Raw genomic sequence first — 25,367 nt, 5'->3', positions numbered from 1 at the left:
ATATATATATATATATATATATATATATATATAAAGTTATTTGTTTTGCTGACAATCGGTTCGATCAATTCTTCCATCTTCCTAAAATTAGTGGAGAGACAATGTATAATCGAATGAACAAGAGGAGAGACAAAAGGAGAACCATATATGACGCTATATATGTATATATGAATATTCAATTGTGGATTCTGTGCTAATAACGACCGGCCAGTTGGTTGACACTCTTTGTTTACAAATAGACGTAACAATTAGCGGAGAGAATGTTCGATCAATAATACATATATTTGTCCCCAAATCTCTATATCTAAATAAGATATGTCCATATATAATCATATATGCGACCTCAATCAATATAAACACAACATCGTGTCTTAGATCAAATAAATAAAAGAGACAACGTTCTTGATCGGACATATACAATGCCCTTCCAACAAGTATGAAACATGTAGGTAGTCAACCGCCGGCCATTTCATTCTAGGTCGTTGCTTCTGTTTGTGAGTTTGTCGGTAGAGAGGAGTTCCCAAATCCAAGTCAACATACAGCTTGATTATTAGGTACATACATGGAATCTTGCCCTAAGCTTGATTAGCTAGCTGCGTTCTCATCAGTGATATTGAATTTCTAACTCTTCACACCACAATGTCAATGTGCTAGCTCAAACTAAAGTCTTCTAATCCTGAACGAGATTAATAATAAGCTAGCACGTATATGTATGCATGATCGATTGGCAATGTCAACACGCCAATATCTAGCTGCTGTTACAAACTAACAACCAACAGTTGTAACCAGTTTATGGTGTAGCATTAGCAGTAACCTCCCAAATCATTGTTTCAGTAGTTGACTTACATTACATACATTATCAAACACAAAACAGAAAACGCAGTGAACAGAGAACTAGCTCCCTGCACTCGACGGGTTCATTAGCTCGCGCCTTTATCTATAAATACCAGCGGAGACCACACTGCTGTCAGCATTAAACATTCCGTTCATCACACACACACACAGAGCTTTCTGAAAGATTTGAATTGCTTATTACACCGAGGCATGGCGATGGCGACCTCAGCATGCCAGGCCTTAGCCATCATGGTGCTTGTTGCAGCTGCGATGAGCACGGCATCTGGTACGGCATTGCAGTACAACTTCTACAGCTCGTCGTGCCCAAAAGCCGAGAAGGCGGTCCGCAATGCCACTCAGAAGATCATCTCCAACGACCCCACCATGGGCGCCGCCTTTGTGCGTCTCTTCTTCCATGACTGCTTCGTCAGGGTAATGATCTCAGTTTGTCCTCCTTTTGTGACGTATATACTTTTATATGTAATTGTGAGTAATAATGCATGGTTAGAACAAAATGTCAAAAACGATGTATAGTGTATATATGTAATAGAACTACAAGCTCATGTGTAAGAAAGTGATCACAGATCAATTTATTTATTTATTTAATTTTGTTTCAGGGTTGCGACGCTTCCATTCTGCTCGATCAGTCCAATAGCAACTCACAGCCGGAGAAGTTAGCCATCCCGCTACGTGGTTACGTCGAAGTGAACAACATCAAGGCAGCCGTGGAGGCCGTCTGCCCTGGCATTGTCTCCTGCGCCGACGTCCTCGCCTACGCTGCGCGCGACTCAGCCATCCTCTCTGGCGGCTTCGCCTTTGCCATGCCCGGCGGCCGGCGCGACGGATTCGTGTCCGACATGAACGACATTTTCGGGAACCTCCCTGCCCCGAACATGCAGGTCCAGGACCTCATCACGAGCTTCGACAACAAGGGCCTCAACCCCACCGACCTCGTGGCGCTCTCCGGCGCGCATTCCTTCGGCCAAACGCACTGCTCCTTCGTCACGCCCCGGCTGTACCCCACCGTGGACACGACCATGAACGCCACCTTCGCTCAAGGGCTCAAGGCAGTGTGCCCTCCGCCGTCACAAGGTGGCGGCGGCACCGTGCTGAACAACAACCGTGTGACAGACCCGAACAAGCTGAGCAACCTGTATTACTCCAACTTGGCCACCGGGCAGGTGATGTTCACGTCGGACCAGACACTGACGAGCAGCAACACCACCAACAAGATGGTGCAGGACAACGCTGCCAACCCGATCGCGTGGATGGCACGGTTCGCAGGGGCAATGGTGAAGATGGGAGGCATCGAGGTGCTTACCGGCACCCAGGGTGAGATCAGGAGAGTCTGCGGCGCCACCAACAGCGGTAACTGAGGCCGTGAAGCAAGATCCACCACCTGCTGCTGCCAACACTTCTAATCTTGCATTTGATATATGAGTTTCGATATCTGCTTGTCGCTTCATTTCTTGGCTCTTGCTGCTCTTGTAGCTTCGGAGGTGTACAATTAATTGATTGCATTATAGATTTAAAGTTGTTTCTAGTGCTTATATTTTATATAATGTTTCCTAGAGGAGGTACAAAAAGTTACCTTCATGGTGTAATCAGCCAGCGGTTGCCCTTTTTATCTTGACATCACACTTGAATGAAGCATACACTTGTGATAATAGATGGTTCAGCCATGTAAAGGCTCGATTAAAGCAACATATTATATTTAACCTTTGTGGGGATGGGCTATGAAACCAGAAAAGGACTGTATGTTTGTGGTTTGGGCGAAAAAAATAATAGGGAAAGGTTTTGGAATTTCTAATAAGATTTTGGGTTCCGGTCTAGAGAAAAGGAGATAATTGTCTGCACAAACCTGACAAAGCTGAAGTTGTCACTGCAAATTCAAAAATCGAGAAGAGTGCTTAAGAGTTGGCAGCTACAACTCCCATGTCTAAATTCACATATTGCTAATATAAAACTGGTCATCTCCCTATTGAAAATCATTGAAGAATACAGAGATCGAAGCTTAACCGAGTGGAACTTCAGAGAAATTTTGAAAGAAAACTTGATCTCCACTACTACAGGATTTATTAACGGGGGCGGACATGGCGTCTGCCTCCGTTAATCAGGCTTTTTGGAGGTGAGCGCCTTAAGACGTCTGCCTCCGTTAGTGGTCTCAAAAAAATCCAAAAACCAAAAAATGTTACTTCTGAGGTTCAGTGCCAAGTTGGGACAATTTAGTGGCTTGGTAATTTCAATGTAGCATTTGGCTCAGTAATTTCAGAGAAGCATTTGGCTGAGTATAATTTCAGAATCTTTAATTTGCTTTGTAGTTTTAGACCACTGAGTAGAACAAATTTTCATCCTGAATTACTTTTCGTTTTGGTGAAGACAAATCTGTGCACTCTCTATGTGTATTTCTTTTCCTGAAATTAATTTTGGTGAAGATGAATCTGTGCATTCTACAATTTTTAATTTTAGCTGCGTCTAGTGAGAGCTCATCACGAATTACTTTTCTTTTCTGCAGTATTGATGTTTTCGAGAACAATGAAGCCCTTTACTTTCTATGCGCTGTTGTGATCAACTTTTTGCAAGAGTTCTGAAAACTCCTATCTGAATGTGAATGCTGCAGCCTGTAGTGTGGAAATAGCTATCTGAATTTTCAATTTGAGTGTGCCAATCGAATATTAACATAATTAATATGTAGTTAAAGATATATTGTACCTAATTATTTTCACATATGCGACTCCATTTCATATCCTATGAATATTGAAGATAATTAATATATTTTCATTTACAATAATATGAAATGGCTACATAGTTCGTATGGCACACTTGATCATAACACAATGCAGGAATTAAATGTTGTAGCTAGCCTATAAAACCGTGAATGAAACCGTGCATTGAGAGAGCATGTTTCATACTCTGTTTTTAGTAGTCTCACGTCTTGGAAACAGCGACATGAAACCTTGCATTGAGACTGGCCTAATAGCTCTGGGCGATTGGCTGTATAGCCTTCTTGATTAACATCTCTGCAGGACATTAAACGTTCATTAACTGCATCTATTTGGTCTGTAGTGATCAATCAAAATTTATAACTCACAAAGAAAGAGTCTTACCGCTTGTGACCGAAAGGTCCCGGGTTCGAGTCGCGGTCTCCTCGCATTGCATAGGCAAGGGTAAGGTTTGCCACTGACACCCTTCCCCAGACCCCGCACAGAGCGGGAGCTCTCTGCACTGGGTACGCCATTTTTACAAAGAAGTTCAGCATCAGTAAATCTCATCATCATCTTTATTTAACTGATGAATTTGCTCACCTGGCTACTTGTGAATAGGTCTGAAGGATGAGGAAGGGACTGCATCCTCAGATGCAATGGATTTCATATGTGACGCAGAGTGGTAGGTTGATCAATATCATGATGACCAAGGTGAACCACACTGGCAAAGTGTACCACATGAGGGCCAAGCGACAAATGGCTCAAAGCCTTGGTCAGATTGCAAAGTTCAAACGTCGATACGAGCAGGAAGCAGAGGAAAGCAAACACAAGTAGGACGACGTTGGGAATGAGATATATTACAGCCTCTATAACCACCTTAGTTTTTTTACTGCAAAGTTTTAAGCTAATAAGGAACTTTGATCAAGGATTTTATTTTAGATCAGATCCCCTTGTGTTCCACCTCAGAATTGGGTTGTACCACATCGTCTTGAGCAAACTGTGTCATTTGTTGCGCCTTAAAGCCCCAAGAAAATAGTCTATGGATTGCTTTTGCTCTGACCTGAATTTCATGATTGATATTTTTCTTGTTATATTATGTTTGGTGATTGTCTTTCTTGATCTCTGACAACAATAAGTCCAGTGTGGTGTCTTGAGTTGTGAATGATCATAGCACTATTTAGCTGGTACCATTTGGCGGTCAAATTCATTCCTTATCATACATTTTCTGTCGCAACCTGTGACATCTGACATATTTGGCGTAGACACTAAGCTGTAAGAATGTATTAATCATTATTATATTAGACTGTTGTGTGTGCTGCCAGTGACATTTATCTGTTCTTTTGAATGTGCGCCGACATTTCTCAAAAAAAATTAGGAACTAAAGCTTCTGAATATGTCCTGCCTTCTTAGAGTAAGCAGTAAACTAAAGCAGTCTGTATACCTGAAGCGACCTTGGCGGGGATTAGAATTATAATTATGCTGGAATTTGTAATGCGATCTTGGGCCTCAGCCCAGGGAAAGAGAACGAGCTTATAATATGTGGTTTGGGCTCCAATGGTGTATTAGCCCGGAGACAGAGTCTGCTCGAGGTTGTATGTTGTTTGACGACCACCAGGTGAATGCATTCCGGCAATGATGGTAGTCAGGTGACAACATGGACGACATGAAAGAAATACGGTAGGATACTAGGATCCGGCCCCTGTTATAACTTAGGAGTATAATCATAATAATAGGGAATCCAAATAATAATCATGTAAAATATGATTCAGCATTTGCACACAGATGGAAGCTACACGTAGCATTGCATGTTCCAAAACTGACCAAACAAGATGCACCAGGACGATCCATTGTAACGTGCAGACTAAAACAAAGAAAAAAGTTCCAAGCCTTGGGGAACGCAGTAATGATAGCTTTCAGTTCCACACCAATCACCTGCATGAAACCCCTGATCCTGTGCTGCACAGGGCTTTTTCCTTTGCGGGGTGAAAAAACTGACGGTGGGAGAGGTGTATCTACTTTGGTCCTAGGACCGGTGTGATTGGCCCAATGAGTGCCATGTGTACATAAAACACTCTCTTTCCTATACTTAATTGAGCGGCAAAGCTCCTGTTTTTTCTTTAAAAAAAAACTGATCCTGTGATCTTGAACTCGCAATGACACGCACTAAAATCACATTGCAGGTGCTTCACCAATGCAGGGATGGTTACTTCTTCACTTGCTGTCCAGTAACGGGCTCAGATCCCTGACGACGATGTTCATTTCAGGCCGGAACTCTGCCTCGAACTGCACGCACAGTACAGCAACAGCAGCCATCTGTTTGCCAAACTAAATCAAGAATTATACACACACGATGACACAAAACAAAATAAAAGTTCGTTTGTTTAGAGTACTACTTTCAGAACAAGGATATATTGTTCTTTTAGAGTTACAATATTAGTTGTAGCTATAAAGCGTAGCGAATTTGGCAAATACGATTTGCTTATGATTTTCAGTTTATTTTGGTGTGTACCTTCTCCATAAAAAGTCGTACCCTTAGTTAAAGTGTATACTCTTTTAAAATAATATGAATATTTAAATCAACAGAAAGTTTGTTTGCTTTATATTGGTGGTTTGTGTCAAGATTCACAAGGCAAAGCTTGAGTTATTGTGGAGCATGCCCTCTGTTTCTTCAAAGTGGAGAGCAGAAGCTATATCTGTCTGACCCTAAATACTATTTTCTGGATAAGTTCAGCTGAAATGCAGGATAAACAGACATGATCTAAAAATTCCATTTAAAAGAAAATAGAAAAATGATTATGTCTTCCCTTTTCCAATGTCAAAAGATGGTTATGTTCAAGTCACACTGTATAGACCTCAACTTGCTCACTCGAGCACACAACATCCAGGCTTAACAATATCATTACCTTGCTGACAGCCTTTAGTGGGTACCCTCCTCCAAGCCTTGGATCTATGCACCTTTCCAACTTGTCTTCACTAAGCCTTGGTGTAGCCTGCATCTTAGAATAAGCAAATTAGCTGTTGCATCCTATAAAGAAACTAAAACAATGAATTCTCTTTTTTTAAAGAAAAGGTAGGAGCTCTGCCGCTCAATTAAGTATAGTAAAACAGTGAATTCTACCATATGTACCCATGTAACTAGCCTCTGTTCGCCACGTGGCTTTGTATATTCAATCGGCCTGTTCGCTGGTTAGTTTCTGGGCTGATAAGTCTGGCTGGTGCTAGTTTGTTGTGAGAGAAAAACATTGTTGGCTGACTGATAAGTCCTGACTGAAACCAACAAGCGAACAGGTTGAATTACTTTGCGACCAGTTAAAAGCTCCAACAGTACAATCCCGAAGCTGAAGACGTCGCTCTTTGTGCTATACTGCCCACCCATTGAGCACCTAACAAGTTCAAAGAAGGAAGCAGCACATAAGTAGCAGAAATGCTGGCATATCATTTATCAGCCTAAGCATAAGTGTAATTCTCAAAGTGTGGTCTATCACATACTCAGGTGGTACTTCCCAGCCATCCTTGATAAAAAGGCCAAACAGTGTCATAGTACCCATCAAACCTGTTAGGGGCTAGCTGTGTTGAGACACCAATATCTCCTATTTTTGCAACATCATTGTCAAAGAGAAGTATGTTGCTGGACTTGATGCTGCCATGAATGATGGGAGGATCAACCTTCTTATGGAGGAACTCGAGGCCTTTTTCAGCACTTACAGCAATCTTCACATTCTACAACCATGATAAAGGTGGTCCTGGTTGTTAGCCCACTAGATCTCTGGCACTGAGATATCCGACCACTCACTAGTGTTGCCGAGCACTCACTAGCGATGCCGACCATAAACTATCGTTGGCGACCACACACTATGGCTAGAGGTAGAAGAAGGGAGGGAGAACAGAGCATACACACAGTAGAAGCACCAGTGTTGGCCGCAGCTCTACAGAGGAGATGGCAAAACTGAACTCGCTCTCTTTACTGAGTTGCAGTGGTAAACTATATATACAACTCTACCCATCTAGTCCTAATATAGTTGCTATGCCGCTACAGTGACTAGATGTGACAGCAGGGCTGACTCTGTCGCCTGTCCCTGCAGTGGCTATAGTGCGGCAGGAGAGCCGTTCGGCAGGGGTGGGCTCTGCTCTGGCGACTGGTGGTGCTTGGGCGTGCAGGGGTGGGCTCGGAAGGCCGCACAGGCATCAGCGAGCTCAGCGGGCGGTGTGCGGGCGAGCTCCATCCCGTCCACCGTAGGCGGTCACACGAGCGAGCTCCGCCCCGACCACCATAGGCGGCACATACCGAGTGGCTGCCGAGGCGACCCTCGGCGGGTCAAGGCCCCAGCACATGAGCACCCCCGTCATGGACGGCACGCATGTGCACTGGCTACACGCAGCCATGACATCGAAGCTCCCGTCCATGGGTGCACCAGCAACGACCAGGACCATCGTGTCATTCCTGAAGCAGAGGATGGAGGCCAGCGTCCCTTTGAGGATGCCGCAGACGAAGCCGTGGGTGCCACGCTCGGGATGAAGCACACGGCGCTCGCCATGGCATCGAGCCAGGAGCATCGTCTACGTCGCCAGTGTCGTGGGTGTGCTCGGTGGCATGGGCCCACATGCCTGCACCGCCTCCAAGCATGTCATCGTGGGTCTCACCAAGAACGCGGCATGCGAGCTCGACGCGCACGACATCTGCGTCAACTGCGTGTCGCCCTTTGAATTCAGACCAAGGGGTAGACCACGACGTAGAGGAAGTCTAGACCAAGGTGCAGAGGATGTCGTCCCCGTCGGCTAGCGCGATGAAGGGGTGCGAGGATGGTTATGTCTCCTTGCGTGCGTGGACGCCGCCGGCGCGAAGGTGGAGAGTGCGGAGGCTGTAGCCGCGGGCCGCCATGTCGCGAGCAACAGGAAGAGGAAGGAGGATCTTCGGTGGGCTCGGCGGTGCAGGTCCGGCGGGCGCGCATGCGGGCAACCTCCGCCCCAGCCATGAAGATCTCGCTGGCCAGACCCTCAGCTCATGCTACTCTTCTTGAGGAGGAAGAAGGTGATGGGTCGCTGATAGCTTGGCCCCACCGAGTAGAAAGGGGATAGGATTGTGAGAGAAGGGTATTTTGGACATTGTCACTGACCAGGTCCACATGTCCGGGCTATCAAACGGTGGAAATCAAACAGAAGGTGGACAGAATGGCTGGAAGGCAAAAAAAAGTGTCATGGCACCTGGGTGCGTCAGAACTTTTTATTGACCTGTAGGAAAGGGCTATCTTTTTTAATGGTACACATGTAAAACTCTCTTCTTTTGCACGCCCAGCTCATCTAGATCACTTGCGCCCTCTTCCTTGCCCTCTCTCTCGCTCCCTCATAGCTCACCCTCTACCCGCTCTCTCGTTCGCACATGCTCTCATCCACCATGGCCGCTGTCGAGCTTTGGCCGCCGCTGTCATTCTCGCCTCTACACACCACCACAGTCGTGGCCAAGTGTACCATCGCCTCCTCCTCGCTCCCCTTTGTGTCCCTCTCGCGCTCACTGGAGCCCGTGTCATCGGTAGCCACCGTGGCACATGCTCGGGCCGCCGTGGTGCAGTACGCACACGGCCAGGCCGTTGTGCCCTACCCCAGCGTGGGTGGTGCTAGCCGTGAGTGCGCCATGTTCGCCTGATGCCACACAGCCCGTCCTCATTGGCCGCCGCGCCTCACAGCACCGCCGTCGCCTGCTGCCTGGAGCCGGCAAGGTAGTCGCTGCCGCTGCCAGTGGCGCGTGTGGCTAGCACGCCCCGACCATCTCTGGCCAAGACTCCTCCGCCAACGGACGTGTGGGGCCCCCTTAGTTGGGCGCACGGCCCCGTTGTCGCCGTTTTTGGCCACCTGGCCGCCGGAATCACCCGGAGCCCGTCCGTCCTCTGCTCCTCTGCTATGTTGAAGCAAAAGACAGGGAAGAAAATGAATTAGAAACTCTTTCTTGGGTCCAGATGCAAAGTACTAGACTCACATGAATAGTATGGCTAGTCCATGGGTTAATTAAGGAAAACCACAGGGGTGTCGGTGAAATGTGTCTGTCTTATATGGTTTTCCTTTTTCTTTTTAGTATGATTTGGCTAAAACTTTGAAAATTCATAATAAATCGTAGAAAAATCCTAAAAATACCAAACCAGTTTTGTTAGTCTTCACATGACTAGATCTATGCAGTAGACATATAATATCATGTTCTTTAGTATAAAGTTTTTGTTGTATAGTAGATCTAGCTTTTATGTGTTTATTTAATAGAGCATGTTTTCATAGTCCAAATCTAGTGAAATTTTTATGGCAAACTAGTATTGATGTGTGTGTACACTGGTAAAAATTCCATGCATAGTTGATACATATTTACTGAGTTATTGATTTAGCATGTGTCACATACTTTATTGGCATTTAAATCTTAATTAACTACTAGTAAATAATATGCTTATCCTAAAATTATGAATTTTATGTAGTAGTTATGTTTAGTTAAGATGTATAAACTATAAATTTTTCATGTCCAAAAGAGATGTTTGGTGCGCCACCTTTTTATTCCTTAGTTGTAATTATTTAAGCTTTTGTATATGATAGGTGTTTAGATTATGGTTAATATATGTTTGTCTATGTTACTTGTTTTACATGATGACTAGGCAAAGTGTGTTTAGTAAGTAGAAGTGTGCTCAGCATGTTATGATAAGCTTCCGCTTGTATGTTTTAAATGCAAATGGTTGTTTTGCTCACTTGTTTAGGTTGATAATAGTAACTCACAAGTAAGTCGCTAGGAGAGGATGAGAGTCGAACCTCCAACGTTTAGTTGCCCTTCACCGTGATGACGTGTTGCTTGTCTTGTAGTGTTTGTAAATGTCTTGTTATGCTTGTTTGACTTAAGCATGCATTGCATTCATGCATATCATTTAGGTACGATGGTGGTTGATGGATCAATTGGTGGATTATGAAGTTGAACTAGAAGACGGTGCAATGGTGATCAAATCCTAAAGACGAAGGATGATCGTGTCTAAAGATGGGGATACTAACTTAGTAGAGTACAAGTTTACCCAGGCAAGCCCCGGTGCATAACCCCTATTTTTTCAAGCACTTATTACCATGTGTGTGTGCATTAAGTTGCAGGAGTTGTCTAAAACCCACCTGCATAAATATTTTATCCTATGAGTCCTACTAGTATGACATGATCGTGTAGTATGCCATGCTATAGGACCTATGGTAGAAGTCGGGTGATGGACTGTCGCTCGCGAGAGATAGGTCATGGCTATTATTGTTACTGTTATCACATGGTTTGGATGGGGTAATAATTGGAAACCGGGTGGGACTCTAGACTTTGGTTTGGATATGATTGATTATAGCAACAGAGCGAGGCTCTAGTTGTATTAGTCCCACCTGTGTCGATTAAGGACTGTTCATTGGTGGCCATTTGACAAGTTTGAAGGTACCAAACACATAACAGGGAACTGAGTTACAGTTGACCGTGAAGCTTAGTACTTTCTTATGACTAAGGTGCACAAAATGTTCATCGGAGTGTTTCTCTAGCCATTCTAGTGGTTGTTTTAGGGAGGGGAATGTCCATGGTAAAACTTATGAGGGGGAAACCCATCACCGCCGGTTCATGGGGAGGGCCTCATAGGTGCAAGTGCAATCAAGCCCTAAGTGGGTTTTGGTGATGTTGACGATATAACTAAAGGACTAATGGCTTCTCTAAGTGTTTGACAGTGTATCATTAGTAGTGGGTGCAAAGAAATAAAGGAGGAGACCCCCCAATTCAATTGGATGGCTTGCAACGGCTCAAAGAGCTAGTTTACTTCATTTTATATTTTGAAATTGAGTTATATAGGACAAGCCGTACTATCAAGGGGGATACTAATGGTATGCTGGGTGGAACCAAGTACTCAAAACTCCATCTACATCTCAAATAATCATAGCCACAAAAAGCCAGCCAAGCTAAAATCCTATCTGCTATGGCCTGCGTGGAACCTCTATGCCTAGGCGCGGAACCTTCACGGCGCGGAACCTCCGCGATCTGACGTGGAGCCTCCGAGGTTTGTCTGAGCCGACCATTTTGTGGGTGATGGTGGGGGTATTTATACCTCACCCCTTCACCCCCAATGGTTATCTTCAACCTCACTCACTCTAACTGATGTAGACTAGGCCCGATCTTTCGAAAGGTATGATAGCGTCGATTGGTGGAGACTCGACGTTCACGATCTAGGCTTCGAACCAAGACTGATTCGGACACCTGCAACCATTACACCACTGCTCCATTGGTTATCAACCACGCGAACACGATTAACCTCACCGAGAAGGCTTTCTTGCAAGCGACTCGAGAACACAAGCAAGAACGGGATGAACGCAATTTGAAATTGCAAATAAATATGAGGCTTAAGATAACGAGAAGGAGTTCAAGTCTTTATTCGAAAGGACTAATCATCACAGGCGAATAAGATCAAGAACTAGGGCCCTGGTTCACAGCAAGCGGCCTTGGCGGCGACAATTGTAGCAAAACGACGTATGTTTCACGAGGAAATCTAGAACTAAATAAAATCCAAACCCTAAGGAGAGCGACGGCTGCTATTTATAAAGTCTTAGGCGTCACCCCCTGGACACGCCCCCTAATGGGCCCAAACACGATACATGGTCCAACGGACCAAAAGACGGTGTAGCAGCACCCTGGTAGATTCTAGACGCTGACTTGTTTCGACGATTCCCATTGATTCTAAAGGGATTTTGACATGAGACCACTTGCATTCGCTTCCTTATCAAATTAGCTTTCCAACCATATGTGGATCATTAAAAACAGAGTCTAGATGCGTCTTGGGTGACCAGTTTAAGGCAGACTGGTCCTAGAACCCAAGATGGGCTCCAACTTCAGTTGGACTGGGCCTCCACCATGAGAAAGATGAATTGGACGCCCATGCTGGTCCTAGAACCCAAGATGGGCTCCAACTTCTTATATGTGATGAAGAAGTGATGTCCTCATCATCCTCTCTTTCTTGAATTGAAGTCGTCCTCGACTGAAGTAGATCGTCTCCTCCATTGGATGACAGCAACGATGGCTCTAGAAGAAGACGTTCATCTTGGCGCCCAATCCTTCGCAAAGGTGGCTGCCATGGTGGCTTCCTAGCTAGGAATTCATCCTCCTCCTACAAAAGGTTAGTACCAATAAGAGGCATAGCACTAGAAGCAGGACCAAGTGGACATATAGGCGATGTACAAGTTAAAGCATAACAAGGTTCATCATGATCAGCAAGAGCAGATTTAAAAGCAAATAAAATTTCTTTCATGTTACTTGATGGTTCATTTGTTGGTTTGCTAAAGTCTTTATCATGACCTTTCTTTTTCTTTTCAGCAAGTTCCTTTTCATATTGCACAATTTCAGCAGGAGTTAAAGGAAGTAAAGCAATGGTCTTTCCCTTAAATATAAAAGTATATCTATTTTGCCTACCATGATGTAGAAAATTATTATCATATTGCCAAGGGTGGCCTAATAAAAGTGAACAAGCTTGCATAGGCACGACATCAAAATCAGCATAATCATGGTATGATCCAATAGAAAAATGCACATGAGCAGATTGTGTTACCTTTGCCTTACCACTATTGTTGAACCACTGAACATGGTATGAATGTGGAAGAGCACGTGTAGATAAACCAAGGGTCTTGACAAGCTCAGAACTTACCAAGTTATTGCTGCTCCCTCCATCAATTATAGCACGAATACAGAAATTATTGACAGTGAGGAACATTTGAAACAAATTGTGGCATTGTAGCTTGTCTACTGGCTCAACTTGTGTACTCAAAACACGCTGAACAAGGATTGCTTTGTAGTTTGCAGTGCATGTCACACTATCAATTACCTCATCAGGATCTTCAGCACTATCCACAAATTTATCTGCATAAAGATTAGTTGCAAGTACAAATTCATTCTCTTCATCACTAGCACTAGCATACCCACCATCATCAGTAGCAATATATGCGCATTTGCTAGGGCATTCTTTAGCAATATGTTCCATGCCCTTGCAGCGGTGGCAAACAATTTTAGAAGAGCTGCTAGAGGAAGGTGTAGCAGATCCACTGGAAGAAGGTGTGATAGAAGAACTCTTCTTTATAGGCGCTGGTGGTGTGTGCACATCAGAAAATTTACTCACCTCGACTGGACGTGAAGGAGTGGACGGATTTGTGGAACGCCTAGGTTGTCATCCCTGTATTTCCCTTTCAGCTTTAAGAGCATAATGATATATCTAGTCCATTCTTTATAGTCAAGAACATCCTGTATTTCATGACGCAAACCTCCAAAAAATCTAGAACACTTATCCATTTCATCCTCTTGTATGTTACTACGTACTAGACCAATTAAAAGCTCCTGATAATATTCCTCAATAGTCTTACTACCTTGATTTAAACATTGCAGTTTTAATCGCAGATCACGCTAATAGTATGGAGGAACAAATCTCGATTTCATTCGTCGTTTAAGTATAGTCCAGGTTTGAGGTATTTGAGCATTAGCATTAGCATTAACATTATTGCAAATATCATTCCACCATAAAAGAGCAAAACTAGTAAACTCACTAGTAGTAATGAATAAAATGTAGTTCAAATTTCACAAGTGCGTGTCATAGTTTTAGAAAGTCTATATGAGATTTAAGAATTTATGACCAGTGTTTGATAAAACTTTCTTAAATGGGAAAATAAGCTATGTAACAATTGTAGATCTTGCTAAGATGATCAAACTTGGTATTCAGAGATTTTTCATCTGAGGTCATTTAGTGTCTCATTTGAGCAAGTTTGACCAAGTCAAATTTGGTCAAATGAAAAAATAACACTTTGACTCTAGTATTATGAACTCTAAATGACTTCAAATTGAAAAGTTATGAATACCAAGTTTGTTAAAATCATCAAGATCTACAATTGTTGTTTTCGTCAACTTTCCATTTGAGATAGTTTGGACGATTCAAATTTGTGATTTTTAAATTTCGACACCAACAAACTAGTTTTCGGAACCCTAGATTGTCTCAAATTGAAAAGTTTTGAATACCAAGTTTGTTCATATCATCAAGATCTACAATCCTTATATAGGCCATTTTTTCATTTGAAAAAGTTTGATCAAAATGTAGTTCAAATTTCACAAGTGTGTGACATAGTTTTAGAAAGTCTATGAGATTCAAGAATTTATGACTAGTGTTTGATAAAACTTTTTTCAAATAAAAAAATAAGCTATGTAATAATTGTAGATCTTGCTGAGATGATCAAACTTGGTATTCAAAGATTTTTCATCTGAGGTCATTTATTGTTTCATTTGAGCAAGTTTGACCAAGTCTAATTTGGTCAAATGAAAAAACAACACTTTGACTCTAGTATTATGAACTTTAAATGACTTCAAATTGAAAAGTTTTGAATACCAAGTTTGTTAAAATCATCAAGATCTACAATTGTTGTTGTGGTCAACTTTCCATTTGAGATAGTTTTGACGGTTCAAATTTGTGATTTTTAAATTTTGATGCCTACAAACTAGTTTTCAGAACCCTAGATTGTCTCAAATTGAAACATTTTGAATACCACATTTGTTCAGCTCATCAAGATCTACAATCCTTATATAGGACATTTTTTCATTTGAGAAAGTTTGAATAAAATGTAGTTCAAATTTCACAAGTGCGTGTCATAGTTTTAGAAAGTCTATATGAGATTTAAGAATTTATGACCAGTGTTTGATAAAACTTTCTTAAATGGGAAAATAAGCTATGTAACAATTGTAGATCTTGCTAAGATGATCAAACTTGGTATTCAGAGATTTTTCATCTGAGGTCATTTAGTGTCTCATTTGAGCAAGTTTGACCAAGTCAAATTTGGTCAAATGAAAAACAACACTTTGACTCTAGTATTATGGACTCTAAATGACTTCAAATTGGAAAGTTTTAAATACCAAGTTTGTTAAAATCATCAAGATCTACAATTGTTGTTTTGGTCAACTTTCCATTGGAGATAGTTTGGATGGTTCAAATTTATGATTTTTAAATTTCGACGCCTACAAACTAGTTTTTGGAACCATAGATTGTCTCAAATTGAAAAGTTTTGAATACCAAGTTTGTTCAGCTCATCAAGATATACAACTGTTGTTTTGGTAAACTTTCCATTTGAGAAAGTTTAGATTATTCAAATTTATGATTTTTAAATTTCGATGCCTACAAACTAGTTTTCGAAACCCTAGATTGTCTCAAATTAAAAAGTTTTGAATATTAAGTTTGTTCAACTCATCAATATCTACAATCCTTATATAGACCATTTTTTCATTTGAAAAAGTTGTAGAATAAAAATACTATATTTTCTTTATTTTTATAGGTTCAACAAAAATTACCTGTCATTTTGGTCAAAAAAACCGAGAAAAAATTGAAACATTGATGTTACAATAATGTGATAATAAATTTCCTATCGAATAATATTAGTTTTATTAATTTTTTGTTACAAATATATTTTTGCATTAACAAAATACTTAGTATTAGTAACATTTATATTCTATATTCATAAAAGAAATTAAAAACTTTAGGTTACAAAATTTTCCTATTTACAATAAATAATTATTTAATCAATAATATTTTTTAAAATAAATATTGCAAAGTATTGAAGTTGCTATAGAATTAATTAGTATTAAACAAGGAGAACAAAATCAAAATCCCAAGCATTTCTAATTACTTTAGCGGGCTGCCAAAATTTTTAGGCCTTCAATCCCGGCTCAGGCTAGAAACCGGGACTAAAGGTTGGGCGGACTTGCCCACCCAAAAATACCTTTAGTCCCGGCTGGTAACACCAACTGGGACTAAAGATCCTTTAGTCATGGTTGGTGTTACCAGCCGGGACTAAAGGGTCCCGGCCTATATATATCGAATGGTTCCTCTGTTTATCTTCTACTTTTTGATCTACAACGTCGATCTCGTCTCTGCCGCGCCCGGCCGTGTCGAGCTCTACCGCGCCGCCGTCGTCGTCTACCCCCGCCCGGCCTCGTCGTCGAGCCTTGCCCGGCGGCCGTCGAGATCGTCTTCGCCGTACGTCGTCCTCGCGTGGCTCAGCTCGGCCCCGTGGCCGGCCAGCACGCCCGCCATGGCCATCCGCCCCTAGCCTGCTAGCTATAGCGCTCGGCCATATTTTTTAGATACTTTTTAGATAGTTTTTTTAGATAGTTTTTTAGGTAGTGTTTGATATATATGTTAGATTAAAATGTATTAAAATTTAATTAGTAGTTTATTCTTAGTTTTTTATATAGTTTTTGATATATGTTAATTAGATTTAAATGTATTAAAATTTAATTAGTACTTTATTTGGATAGTTTTTTATTATAGTTTTTGATATATTTAGTAATTATTATTCTATCTCTCTGTATATATGTGTTAGATTTAATTTTGATTTAGTAATTCTATTTATGTATATATGTTAGGTTTAATTAGATTTAGTAATTAATTATATCTAGAGATTCTATATGTATACATATATATGTACTTAGTTATTTCTATGTGTATATATACATGTACTTAATTATTTCCATGTGTTGAGAGAGAGAGAAAATTGTATCTAGAGAGACATTCTATGTGTTATCACATGCATATCTAGAGATATATACATATGCACTTATTCTATGTGTTGAGAGAGAGACAGAGAAAATTGTATCATTCTATGTGTATATATACATGTACTTATTTCCATGTTTTTGGATCGAAAGTGTTTTTGATTCGATTCCAAAGCCTATACCTTATTATTGTTTATCCTTATGAAATATTATGTGTTATTATATTTAATTGGATTTAGTAATTCTATGTGTTATCACATGTACTTATGTTATGTGCCATAGTAATTCTATCTATATGTTATCTTAAAGATACAAATGGCTGCTCTGGATGATAACTTGAATGATGACATAATGGCGGATATTATCAACGCCGGCACCAATGCGGATGTAGATGGTACGAGTCAGTACTTTGCTGATTATGAGGATATCCTAAATATTCCGGTGGTTGAAGATCAACAAATTGTCGCGCAAGGAAATACTGGCGAGGTATATTCGACTATCTATCATCTCTTATAGATGCATGCGTACGTATATTTGTTGTTAATTGTTGTGTTTCTACTCATGTAGCTGATCTCTGGATCTACATCAACCACCGGCAAGAGTAGGAAAGTCCGAGGGCTAAAAAACCCATTAGAGGGTCATTTCATAATATCAGAATTCGACACCGACACCAGCAAACCATTAGGACCACATGCTCAGACATATGTCAATCAATGTGGGTTCATTGTAAGGGATAGGATCCTAGTTAGTGCTTGTGAATGGAAGCAGAAGATATCCGCTCCTAATGTTAGTTTTGTATCTAATCGTGATAAGAACCTAGCTTGGAGAGATATCACTCAGCATTTCACATTACAAGCAGATGATGCTTTAAAGGAGCTAGTGAGGGATTGGACAATGAAGAAGATGGGAACATTGTTCTAGAGTTGGAAGAAGACATTGTATAAAAAGTTTATCTTGAAGAATGAAACGTCGAATTTCAATGCTAAGGCGTTTGTCAAGTTGGAGTCCCATTGGGATGACTTCGTACAATACAAGATATCTCAAGAGAGTGAGGAACATATGATGAGGAATCAGCAGAATGCCCGATAGAAGCAATACCATCATCGCATGGGATCAGGTGGTTATAGGAGTGCTATTCCCAAGTAGCAGAACCTAGAAGTAGAGATTACTGCCAAGGGAATCATACCTGAAACAATAGAGAAGAACTGGCCTCAACGCGCGAAGAATTGGTTCTACGCTCATGAGGGAAGCCTAGACCCAGACACTAGCAAGCTAATTTTTGGCCAAAAAATTGAGAGAGCAACACAGAGACTAGCTCGTGCTAGGGAAGAAGCTGATAGTGGTGTTTTCAAGCCCAATAAAGAAAATGATGAATTGACATATGCCCTAGAGAATCCCAAACACAGTGGTCGAACAAGAGGCTATGGGACGGTTCCGTGGCTACAAGCATTCCCAGCAGACAAGGATACCTACAGAAGCCGTCAGAGAAAGAAGGATGAGGAGGCAGACCAAATCTGTGTATTGGAGCAATTTGTTAATGAGTCATGATAAGCATTGCTTGAATCACGTGAATGAGAAAAATCTCTTGAGGCAAGAATGCAGGAGGAGATCAAGAGGCAAGTGCAGCTAGCAATGAGTCAAATGCAATCGCAATCAACGCCAGGAGTCACCATTAGCCCCGTTGGTCAGATGAAAAGCAGTTGTGCTTCCATGGAGCTGCCAGTTATTCAAGATGACGCTGGGTTGCGCTTCCCTGTTGATGACATTACCGAGCCTCTAACAACATGTGAGCTGCACATTCCAGATGGTAATAATGCATCAATCATGGTGGCTATCGGGGTTATATCTCCAATAGACCGAACGAAGACACCAAGAATCCATGGGTCAGTTATTCAACCTGGATATGCTAGCGTCTCGGTCAATAGAGTGCTCAAAGGTTACAACAATGTTCCTCTTGACATTGAAGGTGGTGATGGGGAGAAGACACTAGGAGAAGCAGAGAAGACATTTATTCAATGGCGCAAACGCTTCATCATCATTCCTGGGGCACCACCGCTTCCCCTACCTCACCCTAGGTACGAATGAAAGTGAATGAAATATTATTTTTCCATTAATTTTATATTGGCTTCAAAAATAATTGACCCACAACTTGTTTTTGTAGCAGGGTCTCCCCCTAGCCTAGCCCAATCATTCATTCCCCATCTCATCACAGCGTCGTGAGGGGGCGAGACGACTTCATCCCCACGGCGATCTCCAACTCCTACACCGGCCCCATCGCCTCCACAACGATCTCCAACTCCTACACCGGCCCCACCGCCTCCACAACGATCTCCAACGCCTCCACGCCGGACTCTAATACCGGCCTCATCGCCTCCACGCCGGTCTCCAACACCGCCCCCACCCCCTCCACAGCGACGCACTACAAAGACGTCTAAGGTCTCGGTGGCAAAGAAGACCCCCAAAAAAAGAGTTATTTCTCAAAAAATACTTCCTGAAAAGACTGATGAGCAAATAGCAGCTGAAGAAGACAAAAAAGTGAAAGATTTTTTATAGATATCCAAAAGCAGAGACAAGCGAAGCTTAAGGAGAAGTCGTACTTTTACATACCATGAGACCAACTGAGGCAGAAGGTCGAAGCTCACAAGAAAAAGATGCTTGAAGTTCGTAAGCCTCCGCCACTATCAGACTATGACCACTCCCTCGTGAAGTCACATGATGCACATAAGAAAAGGAAAAGAGCATCAGGGAAGGATGTCCCACAGCTCGGACAACAGAAGCAACCAATGCAAAATCTTGTTGTTGCTAATGAATATGGTTCTAACATAGAAGTCTATCGACCAGACAACTCTGGAGAAGTGTCGATTCAAGACCTTAATGCTTTTTTTGAACAAACTGGTTTAACCTTGGATCAATTGATGGGCAAAGCTCCAATCCAGAACCTGTAAGTTGACACCTGGAAGACTTATAAATTTGGCAAAAGTCTATACAACCCTGCGGCTCTGAATGAATTGGGTACGCAAATGTACTTGCTCAACAAGTGGTACATGCAGGTGTGTGGCAGGGGTGAGCAGTGGATCTTTGTCAAATTTAGAGACCATCATTATTTCCGTGACGATGACATCTTACATATTAGTTTTAAAGAATTGCATCAACTATACCACTTGGATGCTCTGGACAAATCAATCATTAGCTCCTTTTGTTTGTAAGTGATTCTTACTTTTGTTTAATAAACTCACTTCCATGCGTACGTGTATATAATTATCCTCACATGTAACTTATATTTATATACAGATTCCAGATGTCAGAGCTCCAAAGAATACAAGACACCAGTGTTGGCTTCATTGATCCTTATATCGTATTTAAAACCGATATTATTGTCAAGGAGCACTGGGTATCTGAAGCACATACGAATATCATGAAGTTCTTCATGAAGCAGCACGACAAGACAACAATACTTTTCCCATACAACTTTGAGTAAGTGTTAATAATAATGTAGTCTACACATTTTATGTAATATCAATACAACTTATATGCATGTACGTGTGTGTATAAACCAATGCAGGTTTCACTGGATACTCATTGTCATTGAGTTAAACTCAAGTCGGTTAGTAATCTTGGACTCATTAAGAAAAGAGCGGGCACTATACCAAGATATGATAGACATTATTCAGGGGTAATTTCGATCTCTCACGCACAACTATTATTGAATAGACTTTGCCATAATTTATTAACGATCGTACATTATTGGTCGCACAGGGTTTGGAAAGAGTTTATTCGGCAACACTGCAAGGATTGCAAGGCACCACTTAATGTAGTTGAAATACCAGTAAGTTGTACTATATATACTTCCCCACGTGTTTAATTACTATATCGTACTTCAATTTACGTGTGAGATGATGAGAATAATCTTCTTCTCGTACAGTGGTATTTGCGGCAGCAATCAGGTAATAACTTGTGTGGATACTACGTTTGTGAATTTATCACTGCATACATAAGAAGAACTCCTGAAGATGTCCTCAGAGTACGTATATATCAATTTTTTATTTATTTTTAAATGAATATATATATATATATATATATATATATATTAATACTTTTCCTTTTATTTCAAATGCAAGACTGAATGGTTGAAACGAAAGGTCATGCAAAAAGACCATCCGAAAGCGGTTCAAGAGTCAATAGCAGGATATTTTCTAGAAAAAGTGCTAAATCCCAACGGCGAGTTCTACTTTGATCCTAAGGAACTAATGATGTAAATTAAATGTTTATTGATATCGTTATTTTCGAGAAGATTATGAAAGTGTTGTATATATACATATATATCTATAATATATATAGTTTCATACTTTATTCAAATATAATAATGCTTGAGATGAGAATTAGATGTAATTATATGCGTGTGTGTATTTATATTAGCAGCGTAGAATACGTACATAAAAACATATTATATATTAAACAAATATGTGTAACTGAACTGAAAACAAAGTAAACAAAAAAAAAGAAAAAGAAAAGGAACCTTTAGTCCCGGTTGGGGTTTCCAACCGGGACTAAAGGGTGCAGCCACGTTTGCTCGGCTAGAGAGCCTTTAGTCCCGGTTGGCACCAACCGGGACTAAAGGTCTCTCTTTAGTCCCGCCTCGATGACCTGGGACTGAAGGTTCCACCTTTAGTCCCGGGATCGTTGTCTCGACGCGGTAACCGAGACTAAAGGCCGTTATCGTCCGGGACAACAAGTCCATCCTATAGTAGTGAACATGGAGGCTTGGTTTAATTGGGCCTCCAATTAGCAAAAGTATATATGATAATTCTTAATCAGAATTTATTTTTCCAAAGAAATTATTAATCATCAGACATATCAACATTGATCTATATCAAATGTGCGTATGTCCGACGGCGTACATACATGCTTATGATTATGTCCGACTCGAGTGTAGTTTTATGACGAATAAACCAGCTTTCTTTCGGTTCTGTGTGCTGTGCAATATATTCTCCGTCATATCCCTGCCTCTAGCAACGTGAAGATTTATGTTAATCCTAGTCAAAGTCACAAGCAATATACACAGGCAACGAAGTATGAACATTGTAAAAAACAGTACATTAATTAAGTTACAAAGTCACACGCAATACATCTATATACGTACTTTGGCGAGTCTATGTGCATATGAAGACGTGCTCAGCTGTGTCGGTGATAACGTGCTAATGTGTTATATATATATATATATATATATATATATATATATATATATATATATATATATATATATATATATATATATATATAAAGTTATTTGTTTTGCTGACAATCGGTTCGATCAATTCTTCCATCTTCCTAAAATTAGTGGAGAGACAATGTATAATCGAATGAACAAGAGGAGAGACAAAAGGAGAACCATATATGACGCTATATATGTATATATGAATATTCAATTGTGGATTCTGTGCTAATAACGACCGGCCAGTTGGTTGACACTCTTTGTTTACAAATAGACGTAACAATTAGCGGAGAGAATGTTCGATCAATAATACATATATTTGTCCCCAAATCTCTATATCTAAATAAGATATGTCCATATATAATCATATATGCGACCTCAATCAATATAAACACAACATCGTGTCTTAGATCAAATAAATAAAAGAGACAACGTTCTTGATCGGACATATACAATGCCCTTCCAACAAGTATGAAACATGTAGGTAGTCAACCGCCGGCCATTTCATTCTAGGTCGTTGCTTCTGTTTGTGAGTTTGTCGGTAGAGAGGAGTTCCCAAATCCAAGTCAACATACAGCTTGATTATTAGGTACATACATGGAATCTTGCCCTAAGCTTGATTAGCTAGCTGCGTTCTCATCAGTGATATTGAATTTCTAACTCTTCACACCACAATGTCAATGTGCTAGCTCAAACTAAAGTCTTCTAATCCTGAACGAGATTAATAATAAGCTAGCACGTATATGTATGCATGATCGATTGGCAATGTCAACACGCCAATATCTAGCTGCTGTTACAAACTAACAACCAACAGTTGTAACCAGTTTATGGTGTAGCATTAGCAGTAACCTCCCAAATCATTGTTTCAGTAGTTGACTTACATTACATACATTATCAAACACAAAACAGAAAACGCAGTGAACAGAGAACTAGCTCCCTGCACTCGACGGGTTCATTAGCTCGCGCCTTTATCTATAAATACCAGCGGAGACCACACTGCTGTCAGCATTAAACATTCCGTTCATCACACACACACACAGAGCTTTCTGAAAGATTTGAATTGCTTATTACACCGAGGCATGGCGATGGCGACCTCAGCATGCCAGGCCTTAGCCATCATGGTGCTTGTTGCAGCTGCGATGAGCACGGCATCTGGTACGGCATTGCAGTACAACTTCTACAGCTCGTCGTGCCCAAAAGCCGAGAAGGCGGTCCGCAATGCCACTCAGAAGATCATCTCCAACGACCCCACCATGGGCGCCGCCTTTGTGCGTCTCTTCTTCCATGACTGCTTCGTCAGGGTAATGATCTCAGTTTGTCCTCCTTTTGTGACGTATATACTTTTATATGTAATTGTGAGTAATAATGCATGGTTAGAACAAAATGTCAAAAACGATGTATAGTGTATATATGTAATAGAACTACAAGCTCATGTGTAAGAAAGTGATCACAGATCAATTTATTTATTTATTTAATTTTGTTTCAGGGTTGCGACGCTTCCATTCTGCTCGATCAGTCCAATAGCAACTCACAGCCGGAGAAGTTAGCCATCCCGCTACGTGGTTACGTCGAAGTGAACAACATCAAGGCAGCCGTGGAGGCCGTCTGCCCTGGCATTGTCTCCTGCGCCGACGTCCTCGCCTACGCTGCGCGCGACTCAGCCATCCTCTCTGGCGGCTTCGCCTTTGCCATGCCCGGCGGCCGGCGCGACGGATTCGTGTCCGACATGAACGACATTTTCGGGAACCTCCCTGCCCCGAACATGCAGGTCCAGGACCTCATCACGAGCTTCGACAACAAGGGCCTCAACCCCACCGACCTCGTGGCGCTCTCCGGCGCGCATTCCTTCGGCCAAACGCACTGCTCCTTCGTCACGCCCCGGCTGTACCCCACCGTGGACACGACCATGAACGCCACCTTCGCTCAAGGGCTCAAGGCAGTGTGCCCTCCGCCGTCACAAGGTGGCGGCGGCACCGTGCTGAACAACAACCGTGTGACAGACCCGAACAAGCTGAGCAACCTGTATTACTCCAACTTGGCCACCGGGCAGGTGATGTTCACGTCGGACCAGACACTGACGAGCAGCAACACCACCAACAAGATGGTGCAGGACAACGCTGCCAACCCGATCGCGTGGATGGCACGGTTCGCAGGGGCAATGGTGAAGATGGGAGGCATCGAGGTGCTTACCGGCACCCAGGGTGAGATCAGGAGAGTCTGCGGCGCCACCAACAGCGGTAACTGAGGCCGTGAAGCAAGATCCACCACCTGCTGCTGCCAACACTTCTAATCTTGCATTTGATATATGAGTTTCGATATCTGCTTGTCGCTTCATTTCTTGGCTCTTGCTGCTCTTGTAGCTTCGGAGGTGTACAATTAATTGATTGCATTATAGATTTAAAGTTGTTTCTAGTGCTTATATTTTATATAATGTTTCCTAGAGGAGGTACAAAAAGTTACCTTCATGGTGTAATCAGCCAGCGGTTGCCCTTTTTATCTTGACATCACACTTGAATGAAGCATACACTTGTGATAATAGATGGTTCAGCCATGTAAAGGCTCGATTAAAGCAACATATTATATTTAACCTTTGTGGGGATGGGCTATGAAACCAGAAAAGGACTGTATGTTTGTGGTTTGGGCGAAAAAAATAATAGGGAAAGGTTTTGGAATTTCTAATAAGATTTTGGGTTCCGGTCTAGAGAAAAGGAGATAATTGTCTGCACAAACCTGACAAAGCTGAAGTTGTCACTGCAAATTCAAAAATCGAGAAGAGTGCTTAAGAGTTGGCAGCTACAACTCCCATGTCTAAATTCACATATTGCTAATATAAAACTGGTCATCTCCCTATTGAAAATCATTGAAGAATACAGAGATCGAAGCTTAACCGAGTGGAACTTCAGAGAAATTTTGAAAGAAAACTTGATCTCCACTACTACAGGATTTATTAACGGGGGCGGACATGGCGTCTGCCTCCGTTAATCAGGCTTTTTGGAGGTGAGCGCCTTAAGACGTCTGCCTCCGTTAGTGGTCTCAAAAAAATCCAAAAACCAAAAAATGTTACTTCTGAGGTTCAGTG

The 25,367-nt window shown here is 41.7% G+C and overlaps 2 protein-coding genes and 1 pseudogene across 2 annotated transcripts; 2 read left to right on the top strand and 1 right to left on the bottom strand.

Annotated features, from left to right (window-relative positions):
- Window positions 1-1,044: 1,044 nt before the first annotated feature.
- On the top strand, window positions 1,045-2,210 carry LOC136511483 (peroxidase 2-like). The gene is made up of 2 exons (XM_066505544.1): window positions 1,045-1,266; window positions 1,452-2,210. The coding sequence occupies exons 1-2, from the start codon at window positions 1,045-1,047 to the stop codon at window positions 2,208-2,210; spliced, it is 981 nt and encodes a 326-aa protein (XP_066361641.1).
- A 3,540-nt stretch (window positions 2,211-5,750) lies between these two features.
- On the bottom strand, window positions 5,751-8,093 carry LOC136510422 (pto-interacting protein 1-like; annotated as a pseudogene).
- A 15,274-nt stretch (window positions 8,094-23,367) lies between these two features.
- Window positions 23,368-24,533, top strand: LOC136511482 (peroxidase 2-like). The gene is made up of 2 exons (XM_066505543.1): window positions 23,368-23,589; window positions 23,775-24,533. Exons 1-2 carry the CDS (start codon window positions 23,368-23,370, stop codon window positions 24,531-24,533), a joined length of 981 nt encoding a protein of 326 aa, XP_066361640.1.
- The last annotated feature ends 834 nt before the right edge of the window (window positions 24,534-25,367 follow it).

The sequence above is a fragment of the Miscanthus floridulus genome, chromosome 16 (genome assembly GCF_019320115.1).
Source record: "Miscanthus floridulus cultivar M001 chromosome 16, ASM1932011v1, whole genome shotgun sequence".
In the NCBI taxonomy this organism is placed as follows: Eukaryota; Viridiplantae; Streptophyta; class Magnoliopsida; order Poales; family Poaceae; genus Miscanthus; species Miscanthus floridulus.
Note: the sequence above shows the minus strand (reverse complement) of the source record. Positions and strands in the feature narration are given on the sequence as shown.